Source organism: Pan paniscus, chromosome 20 (assembly GCF_029289425.2).
Source record: "Pan paniscus chromosome 20, NHGRI_mPanPan1-v2.0_pri, whole genome shotgun sequence".
Taxonomy (NCBI): domain Eukaryota; kingdom Metazoa; phylum Chordata; class Mammalia; order Primates; family Hominidae; genus Pan; species Pan paniscus.
Window position 1 is genome coordinate 61,917,518 of NC_073269.2, and position 11,587 is coordinate 61,929,104.

At 40.8% G+C, this 11,587-nt stretch overlaps 1 protein-coding gene across 1 annotated transcript; it reads left to right on the forward strand.

Annotated features, from left to right (window-relative positions):
* The first annotated feature begins 5,387 nt into the window (after nt 1-5,387).
* LOC129394823 (ret finger protein-like 4A) lies at nt 5,388-6,903 on the forward strand. The gene is made up of 2 exons (XM_055104254.2): nt 5,388-5,673; nt 6,185-6,903. The coding sequence occupies exons 1-2, from the start codon at nt 5,388-5,390 to the stop codon at nt 6,766-6,768; spliced, it is 870 nt and encodes a 289-aa protein (XP_054960229.2). The 3' UTR covers nt 6,769-6,903.
* Nucleotides 6,904-11,587: the final 4,684 nt, after the last annotated feature.

Sequence of the window (11,587 nt, forward strand, 5' to 3'; positions counted from 1 at the left end):
ATTTATTTCATCTTGTTACTTGTAGACATTCTGTTCTCTTTGTGTGCCTCATATTTTTTTTGTTGATAATTGGAAGTTTTCTGTGGCAGACGCAGATCAGATTCTCAAAGTTCACAGGTTTTTTTTGTTATACTTGTGGGCTGTGGTTTTCTGTTTTTGTTTTGTTTTGTTTGGACTTAATGAAAGTATTTTGCAAGAATTCCGTTTTTTCTCCTCTGTGGTCTCAGCTCATCCTGACTGACACTTCTCCTCACAGAACTTGGTGACTAGACGACCCACGTGAGTGCTTCCTTATATCCTGGGCAAAACACAGAGGCTAAGGAATCATGAAGAAAAAAATTCAGAGCCACGGTTGGGCAATAACATGACCTGCCTGGTTCTGAGCCACCTCATCCATGCCCCGGCTGGACTGATGGTGGGGCCACGTGCAGGGCATTGGCTCAGGGTAAGACCACAATGTCCGGGTTCACCTCAAATCCGTTTGCCGTACCAACAGTGACAATGAGAGAAAGGAAGACAGTTTCCTTTAGAAATTGAGCCAAGCCCTGGGTTGTCAGAAACTCTGAGCTTCTCTTCATTGTTAAAGAAGAAAATGTGGCACATCTACACCATGGAATACTATGCAGCCATAAAAAGGATGACTTCATGTTTTCTGCAGGGACGTGGATGAAGATGGAAACCATGATTCTCAGCAAACTATCACAAGATTGGAAAACCAAACACGGCATGTTCTCACTCATAAGTAGGAGTTGAACAATGAGAACATATGGACACAGGGAGAGGAACATCACACACTGGGACCTCTCGGGGGGCCGGGGGTTAGGGGAGGGACAGCATTAGGGAGAAATACCTAATGCAGGTGTCGGGTTGATGGGTGCAGCAAGCCCACATGGCACATCTGTACCTATGTACCAAACCTGCACGTTCTGCACATGTACCCCAGAACTTTAAAATTAAAAAAAAAAAGAAAAGTCTGCTTGTACAGTGAACAGGGCCTGGGGATCAGAAGCCACCGACGCCAACCATTTACTTCAGCTTCTGTGACACAACTGCAGGGACGGGGCATGGAGAATACAGCCCTCGCTGACTGGGATGTTGAAGGACAGGTTTATTCAAACACAGAAGATCCTCAAAGTACTGAAGTGTACATGAGAGCGGGCAAGGAAACTTTACCACTGTCTTAGTAGAAGCCAGCAGAGCTGCTTTCTGTGAAAAGATGCAATTGGAAAAGAGGTGGAAAGTATCTAACACCCAAACCAACCCCACCAGTGTGCCAGCAATCCTAAGACGCTCTTCTCTAATTCTGAACGGAAGAACTCCGCTTCCAAGACATGAGGATGAATGCAATTCCAGGCTGTAAGATATTTTGGGAGAATATTAGAGAGGCAAATCAACCCACTGGGCTTGGTGCTTTCCACAACTGAGGCCACCTGGTATTCCCAAAGAGAACAGAAATTTTGTTCAAGCTTTACTGAAAGCAGATAAAAATTAAAAGATGTGAGGGATCAGTGCTCCAGGAACATGGGTCCATAAAATTACAAGCTGGAGAATAACTGCTCCCAGAAATGTGAGTATATATTAAAAGGATTTATATGAGAAAATAAAGCAATTAGAATTATGCGAGAAGAGATAAGCATTTTCTCCCTGCATGCATATGTGTAGATACGGTATGTGTGTGTACATGGACATACAGGTGGCAGATTATATTATAGATGCCAATCAATGAAGAAATGCAATGTGCAAGGATTTCATCTAATATATGCACCACAACGTAGAGATTTATATTTCTCCATTTGCCTTCAGGAGACAAAAGGAATTGAGAACTACCTTGGCTTTGAATAGGAAAGAAGAGAACCCAGCAATCACTGGAGAATGATTACTGTGGAGATGATTGAATTAAAGACTATTAATTTAATCACATTAATGTAATCAAATCCTTTCCCACCTGACCTCCAGTCTCCCACTTTTACATTCTTATCCATGAAGTCTGATCCCCTATAATATATTTAATACATGAGGAACCCATTTTTGAACATGTTTAAAGAGGAAATGAATCTCATTTTACTTGTGTTGTGATGTAAGGGAAATAGAAAGATTGTAACAGTATCTTATACCTTTCATTTTAGATGCTGCAACTACAAAGAAAAACCGGACTTTCACTGGCTGAATGATTGTCTGGAAACCGTTTTCGGATTTGTTTCCTAAGCTTCTTAATTAGAATCTTTACATTATAGAGAAAATGTTTTTGAGAGTTGAGTGTGGTCTGTGGAGTGTCCTATTAGTAACGACTACTGGGTAGTTTTACCTCACCTCTTTTATTGAAATGTGAAAAGGTGTTACATTTATAATAGAAAACTCTTTGAAAGTCGCACCGTTCATTTGAGAGGAATTTTAAATGTCACCCCAAATTTTAAGATTTTAATTAATTTTAATTGATTTCCAAATTTTAATCAATAGGCATAATATTCAAGATCTTATATAAAAATTATTGCATGGCAATATTTTGTCCTTGTTAATGAAAAACTAACACTGAAAACACAATCCTCTTCTTTTATGGTAAAAACCTGTCCAAAAGTAACCATCTCAATGATGGCAGAATGAAATCAGAATCTGATTGGATTAAAAAGGAGGGAAAGGGTGTGGCTAAGGTGGGTGGAGAGATCCTCTCCTATAAAAGCTGCTGGCAGCCAGCTCTCACTCCAGATCTGAGCTGTCCGCAGAAGCAGCTGGAGACCAGGGGAGAAACTCCAGAAGGAGAGGTGAGTTCAATCTCTTGGAATTCATTTTTACAAAAGGCGTATGAGAGTCTAGGGGAATGCAATAATGTCTTGATTCCACAAGAGTTGTCTGAGGCCAACTCCATGACAGACACACTGTATTTCTGGAGGATAATGGGACCTCTGCCCTGGTAACAGTTACGTAAGTCTTAGATTTTCAGTACCAAGGCAAGAGACGTGACAATCTCCATTTGCTTGAATTTCATCAGAATTTGGTAGACTTTCTGAAATGATGGACAGAGGTTCGGTGGCTGCGTTATTCAACCTCTGGTTTTCCTATGGGTTTGGTATTGTTTTCCTATTCTCCCCTTCCCACAACCCCTGGCAACCATCATTCTTCTCTTATTTTCTGATTTTTTTTCTTCAGTTTTTTGTTCCTTTTAATTCAGAAAGAGAAAGGGAAGGAAATGAAAAGCAAAGGTTGTTTAAATTACTATTGCGGAAAAGATCTGGCCGGATGCTGGGACCTACCTCTTCCAGGATGGGGATTCATTATTTCTTTAATTGTTTTGAGACAGGGTCTCGCTCTGTCTGCCAGGCTGCAGTGCAGTGGCTATTTTCTGATTCTATGAGATCAGTCAACTCAGATTCCACATAACTGAGATCATACAGTGTTTACTTCCCTCAGCCTCACTTATCTCACTTCCCATCATGCCCTCGGCCTTCATCCACATTGATGCAATGCCAGAATTGCCTTCTTCTTTATGGTAGAATAATTCGATGTGTATATCACCATTTCCTCATCCATTTTTCTCTCACAGACTCTGGGGTTGGTTCCATGGCTCTTGTGAATAAAGCTGCAGAGAACCTGAGAGTGCAGATGTCTCTTTGTCATGCTGACCTCTTTCTTTCACGTAGAAACACAGACGTAGGGTTGCTGGAACACAGGCAGTTCTATTCTTCATGTTTTCAGAAACCTCCCTACTATTTTCTGTAGTGGTTGTACCAATTTTCTTTCCCACCAACAGTGCACAAGGGTTCCCCTTTCTCCACATCCTTACCAACACTTATCTTTTGTCTTTTTGATCATAGCCATCCTAGCAGAGAGGGGGTAATATCTCATCGCGGTTTTGTTGCTGGAAGGCTCAGGAGGCTCTCTGGATGCCAGAGAGACCCCAGACCCAGCCAGTTTCCAGGTTCTGGATGCTATCGGGAGAACGAATTCAGGGATGAGCCAGAATGAAGTGAAAGGCGAGAAGTTTCTATTCCAGAGCAAAAGCACACTGTTAGGAGAGAAGTGTGGGCGTGATTCTGAAAGCTGGTGGCGCTCAATGGAGTTCGGGGTTTCTATTTTTGTCAGTCCTTCTAAATAGGAGGTGAACTAATCATTAGGTTTTCTAGGAAAAAAGCAGAGATTTTTTAGAATTGGTGAGGTACCCATTTTTTGTACTACACATGGGCATGCTGGGGTCAGCCGTGACACTGCAGAGTGTGTGATTTAGTGTGGTAATGACCATGGTCATTACTGTGGCAATGCTTTCAACCAGCTTCACTCCCTCCGGTTTTTTAGCACCTCATGAGCCCAGGTTCCTCCTTGTCCTTGTAATTTTAATGACGAGTGGCTAATTTTAATGCCACTGTTTTGGTCTTATGTGAAACTGTGACTGGATACGTTCTCCATTCTCTTGTGACCACACAGTATTCCTGCCTCAGTTTAAATTGCATTTCTTGGATGGTGAGTGAGGTTGAGCTTGTTCCTCAGTACTTGCTGGTCGTTGTTGCGTGCTTTTCAGAGAAATGTCTATTCAGGTTTTTGCCCATTGGAATTTGGAGTATTTTGGCTTTTTTTTCTTTTTGCTACATCCTTGAAAATATTCCATATATTTTTTTTGATATTAATCCACTGTCATATATATGGCTGCTTGTTTGGTTTCTTTTAGTTCTGTTTTTTGCTTTTTTTTTTTTTTCCCCGCTATGCAGAAGATTCAGTTTTACCTGGTAAGACTTATGTGTATTTTGTGTCTTGTCGTTTTGGTGCGCTATCAGGGTTTTCACCACATCCACTTTGCACAGTTGGGGAAGTAGAAGGTCTTCAAATGGACTCCAGCAGTGTCCAATAGAAACATAAGATAACCCATATATGTAATTGTAAATTCATTTTTTGGTAGTCACATAAAATAGAGCAAAACAAACCTAATGAAGTTTAACTCAAAATATACTATCGTTTAACATGTGAGCAACTTTAAACGTTCTAAAGCAGATAGTTTACATTCTCTTTTCCCCCTTATGTCTTCAAAAATAAGAGTATATTTGGCTCACAGCACATCTCCATTCAGATATGCTCCATTTCAGGACTCAATAGCCATTTGTCACTGGTGGCTATCATATCAAACAGCTCAGGTCTAGACTCCTTTACTATTTCAAGTCAAAGTCTTTCGGTGAATCATGCCCTTTATTCCAATGAGTATTACAGATATTAGAAGTTCAGGGCCTCGAGTCATTGACATTTGTATTCATGTTGTGTCTTCATCACTAGCAGTAGTGATTTTAAGTATCGTGCCATGATAGCTCCATGCATGTAAAGATAAAAGCCCCACACACTATCAGCTGTTCATTCAGCTCGTAGAAATTCTAATTCCGTGTTCATTTTTTTTTCTATAGACATTTGCCATGGCTGAGCACTTCAAACAGGTCATTAGATGTCCTGTCTGCCTAAAAGATCATGAAGAAGCTGTGCAACTGAAATGTGGATATGCCTGCTGCCTCCAGTGCCTCAATTCACTCCAGAAGGAGCCCGATGGGGAAGGTTTACTGTGCCGTTTCTGCTCTGTGGTCTCTCAGAAGGATGACATCAAGCCCAAGTACAAGCTGAGGGCGCTGGTTTCCATCATCAAGGAACTAGAGCCCAAGCTGAAAAAGGTTCTCACAATGAACCCAAGGATGAGGAAGTTTCAAGGTAAGGAATCTATAGGACCTGCCACAACCCATAAAAGGCAGTGGGAAAACGACTTTCAAACATTTCTTCATTAAACATAGGCATTAGCAGGATATGTAGCATCTAAAATTTCCATGCTTCACAAACAACAGCAGTTCTCACCTTTGCATAGAGATTTTCATGGAATCTGTGCAAGTTTATAGAATACTTTGGAGAACAAGCTACTGTCTTCTTTCATGTATCATATGTGCTAAATGGAAAACTAATTTTCATCAAATTATCCACTAACTGAATTCGAAAGGCATTTCTAATATGAATAAGGTGAACTTGTTACAAGGATCATATTCATGCAATCTAGAGATAAAATTTAACCTCCTCAGGTGGCCAAACAAGTTTCCCCAGGAAATTTTGATTTGGGAAAGAAAGTAGAATTAAAGTAAAAGTGAATAACGTGTTTAAGTGTTTGCAGTCAAAGGGCAGAGGGAGTCTGTAGTGTGTGTCTTTGCTGAACTCCTGGTTCTTCTTTGCACAGTGGATATGACGTTGGATGTGGACACAGCCAACAACTATCTCATCATTTCTGAAGACCTGAGGAGTTTCCGAAGTGGGGATTTGAGCCACAATAGGAAGGAGCAAGCTGAGAGGTTCGACACTGCCCTGTGCGTCCTGGGCACCCCTCGCTTCACTTCCGGCCGCCATTACTGGGAGGTGGACGTGGGCACCAGCCAAGTGTGGGATGTGGGTGTGTGCAAGGAATCTGTGAACCGACAGGGGAAGATTGTGCTTTCTTCAGAACACGGCTTCTTGACTGTGGGTTGCAGAGAAGGAAAGGTCTTTGCTGCCAGCTCTGTGCCTATGACTCCTCTCTGGGTGAGTCCCCAGTTGCACAGAGTGGGGATTTTCCTAGATGTAGGTATGAGGTCCATTGCCTTTTACAATGTTAGTGATGGGTGCCATATCTACACATTCATCGAGATTCCTGTTTGCGAGCCATGGCGTCCATTTTTTGCTCATCAACGTGGAAGTCAAGATGATCAGAGCATCCTGAGTATCTGTTCTGTGATCAATCCAGCCAGTGCCAGTGCCCGTGCCCCAGTTTCTTCTGGGGGAAAGTAAATAAACAGTTCAACATAATCATCTTTAGGAAGTTTCAGTGCGCCCATAGCCATAGCTAAGAACTTTTCTGCTAGATACACATTGGTACAAAGGGACAGAAGGGGAAAAGCCATCACTCTGTAAACCATGAACAGAAAGCAATTATATTAATGAGGGGAAAATTACATTGTACTTCAAGTTTGTCATGTTGTTTTCTTTGGGGCTTATGTTTATATTTCTGTTCAATAAATATTTTGAAAATTCAGATTCATTTGCCAATGTTTTCTATTTTCTGCAAGATTAGTGTAGTATGTGTTATGGAAGTTATGAACTAAATAATACTTTGAATGTGACCCAACACAGTAACTGAATTTCAAATCAGAAGGACCTATGAATACGGCAAAATTATATATGTTCATGTATTCAGTTTAACCCAACAACTGAACACTGACATTCATTTCAAGTGCACACTGAGTGTTTGCCACGAATATGTGTGGTCTTAGAGTGATCTCATTAGCTTTAAAATTGAAATACTATACACCCTCTCCTATGACGGCAACAGAGTCAAATTGGAAATCAATAAGAGGAAGAAATCCATAAATTCTCCACATACATGCAAATTAAATAACCACTTCTAAATAAAATGATCAAATATGAAATGCCAATGGAAATTACAGCTATCCTGAGTTGAATGAAAAGCACACATTTCCAAAGTTTCTAGATGCGGTTGAAGCTCACTGAGAAACTCCTAATAGGAAGAAAATACCGTAATCAATCACCTTAATTTCTACTTGAACTTACTTCACTAAGAGCAATTCAATTGTCAGCATTTTGATCAAAACCATCTGACAAGTATCTGGGCAGTTCCAGGCATTCTCACATCTTCCTGTCTTCTTCTGAGCCCTCCAAACGGTTGCAACCTCTGCCCGTTACCCAGTTCCAAAGTCGCTTCCACATTTTCAGGTACCTCAATAGCAGTGCCTCACTCCTGGTACCAGTATTCTATATCAGTTCATTCTCACACTGCTCTAAAGAACTACCGGAGACTGGGTCATTTATGAAGAAAAGAGGTTTCATTAATTTATAGTTCTGCAGGTCGCACGGGGTACATCACTGGGTGGCCTCGGGAAACTGAACAATCATGGAGGAAGGCAAAGGGGAAGCGTACATGAGAGCGGGCAAGGAAACTTTACCACTGTCTTAGTAGAAGCCAGCGGAGCTGCTTTCTGTGAAAAGATGCAACTGGAAAAGAGGTGGAAAGTATCTAACACCCAAACCAACCCCACCAGTGTGCCAGCAATCCTAAGACGCTCTTCTCTAATTCTGAACGGAAGAACTCCGCTTCCAAGACATGAGCATGAATGCAATTCCAGGCTGTAAGATATTTTGGGAGAATATTAGAAAGGCAAATCAACCCACTGGGCTTGGTGCTTTCCACAACCGAGGCCACCTGGTATTCCCAAAGAGAACAGAAATTTTGTTCAAGCTTTACTGAAAGCAGATAAAAATTAAAAGATGTGAGGGATCAGTGCTCCAGGAACATGGGTCCATAAAATTACAAGCTGGAGAATAACTGCTCCCAGAAATGTGAGTATATTTTAAAAGGATTTATATGAGAAAATAAACCAATTAGTATTATGCGAGAAGAGATAAGCGTTTTCTCCCTGCATGCATATGTGTAGATACGGTATGTGTGTGTACATGGACATACAGGTGGCAGATTATATTATAGATGCCAATCAATGAAGAAATGCAATGTGCAAGGATTTCATCTAATATATGCACCGCAACGTAGAGATTTGTGTTTCTCAATTGGCCTTCACGAGACAAAAGGAATTGAGAACTGCCTTGGCTTTGAATACGAAAGAAGAGATCTAGCAATCACTAGAGAGTGATTACTGTGGAGATGATTGAATTAAAGTCTATTAATTTAATCACACTAATGTAATCAAATCCTTTCCCACCTGACCTCGTCTCCCACTTTTACGTTCTTATCCATGAACTCTGATCCCCTATAATATATTTAATACATGAGGAACCCAATTGTGAACATTTTTAAAGAGGAAATGAATCTCATTTTACTTGTGTTGTGATGTAACGGAAATAGAAAGATTGTAACAGTATCTTTTACCTTTCATTTTAGATGCTGCAACTAAAAAGAAAAACCGGACTTTCACTGGCTGACTGATTGTCTGGAAACCGTTTTGGGATTTCTTTCCTAAGCTTCTTAATTAGAATCTTTACATTATAGAGAAAATGTTTTTGAGAGTTGAGTGTGGTCTGTGGAGTGTCCTATTAGTAACGACTACTGGGTAGGTTTAACTCACCTCTTTTATTGAAATGTGAAAAGGTGTTACATTTATAATAGAAAACTCTTTGAAAGTCGCACCGTTCATTTGAGAGGAATTTTAAATGTCACCCCAAAATTTAAGATTTTAATTAATTTTAATTGATTTCCAAATTTTAATCAATAGGCATAATATTCAAGATCTTATCTAAAAAATATTACATGGCAATATTTTGTCCTTGTTAATTAAAAAATGACAATGAAAACACAATCGTCTTCCTTGACGGTAAAAAGCTGTCCAAAAGTAACCATCTCAATGATGGCAGAATGAAATCAGAATCTGATTGGATTAAAAAGGAGGGAAAGGGTGTGGCTAAGGTGGGTGGAGAGACCCTCTCGTATAAAAGCCCCTGGCAGGCAGCTCTCACCCCAGATCTGAGCTGTCCGCAGAAGCAGCTGGAGGCCAGGGGAGAAACTCCAGAAGGAGAGGTGAGTTCAATCTCTTGGAATTCATTTTTACAAAAGGCGTATGAGAGTCTAGGGGAATGCAATAATATCTTGTTTCCACAAGTGTTGTCAGAGGCCAACTCCATGACAGACACACTGTATTTCTGGAGGATAATGGGACCTCTGCCCTGGTAACAGTTAGGTAAGTCTTAGATTTTCAATACCAAGACAAGAGACGTGACAATCACCATTTGCTTGAATTTCATCAGAATTTGGTAGACTTTCTGAAATGATGGACGGAGGTTCGGTGGCGTCGTTATTCAATGTCAGGTTTTCCTATTGGTTTGGTATTGTTTTCCTATTCTCCCCTTCCCACAACCCCTGGCAACCATCATTCTTCTCTTATTTTCTGATTTTTTTTTTTTGGTTCAGTTTTTTGTTCCTTTTAATTCAGAAAGAGAAAGGGAAGGAAATGAAAAGCAAAATTTGTTTACATTACTATTGCGGAAAAGATCTGGCCGGATGCTGGGACCTACCTCTTCCAGGATGGGGATTCATTATTTCTTTAATTGTTTTGAGACAGTGTCTCGCTCTGTCTGCCAGGCTGCAGTGCAGTGGCTATTTTCTGATTCTATGAGATCAGTCAACTCAGATTCCACATAACTGAGATCATACAGTGTTTACTTCCATCAGCCTCACTTATCTCACTTCCCATCATGCCCTCGGCCTTCATCCACATTGATGCAATGCCAGAATTGCCTTCTTCTTTATGGTAGAATAATTCGATGTGTATATCACCATTTCCTCATCCATTTTTCTCTCACAGACTCTGGGGTTGTTTCCATGGCTCTTGTGAATAAAGCTGCAGAGAACCTGAGAGTGCAGATGTCTCTTTGACATGCTGACCTCTTTCTTTCACGTAGAAACACAGAAGTAGGGTTGCTGGAACACAGGCAGTTCTATTCTTCATGTTTTCAGAAACCTCCCTACTATTTTCTGTAGTGGTTGTACCAATTTTCTTTCCCACCAACCGTGCACAAAGGTTCCCCTTTCTCCACATCCTTACCAACACTTATCTTTTGTCTTTTTGATCATAGCCATCCTAGCAGAGAGGGGGTAATATCTCATCGCGGTTTTGTTGCTGGAAGGCTCAGGAGGCTCTCTGGATGCCAGAGAGACCCCAGACCCAGCCAGTTTCCAGGTTCTGGATGCTATCGGGAGAACGAATTCAGGGATGAGCCAGAATGAAGTGAAAGGCGAGAAGTTTCTATTCCAGAGCAAAAGCACACTGTTAGGAGAGAAGTGTGGGCGTGATTCTGAAAGCTCTTGGCGCTCAATGGAGTTCGGGGTTTCTATTTTTGTCAGTCCTTCTAAATAGGAGGTGAACTAATCATTAGGTTTTCTAGGAAAAAAGCAGAGATTCTTTAGAATTGGTGAGGTACCCATTTTTTGTACTACACATGGGCATGCTGGAGTCAGCCGTGACACTGCAGAGTGTGTGATTTAGTGTGGTAATGACCATGGTCATTACAGTGGCAATGCTTTCAACCAGCTTCACTCCCTCCGGTTTTTTAGCACCTCATGAGCCCAGGTTCCTCCTTGTCCTTGTAATTTTAATGACGAGTGGCTAATTTTAAAAGCCACTGTTTTGGTCTTATGTGAAACTGTGACTGGATACGTTCTCCATTCTCTTGTGACCACACAGTATTCCTGCCTCAGTTTAAATTGCATTTCTTGGATGGTGAGTGAGGTTGAGCTTGTTCCTGAGTACTTGCTGGTCGTTGGTGCGTGCTTTTCAGAGAAATGTCTATTCAGGTTTTTGCCCATTGGAATTTGGAGTATTTTGGCTTTTTTTTCTTTTTGCTACATCCTTGAAAATATTCCATATATTTTTTTGATATTAATCCACTGTCATATATATGGCTGCTTGTTTGGTTTCTTTTAGTTCTGTTTTTTGCTTTTTTTTTTTTTTCCCCGCTATGCAGAAGATTCAGTTTTACCTGGTAAGACTTATGTGTATTTTGTGTCTTGTCGTTTTGGTGCGCTATCAGGGTTTTCACCACATCCACTTTGCACAGTTGGGGAAGTAGAAGGTCTTCAAATGGA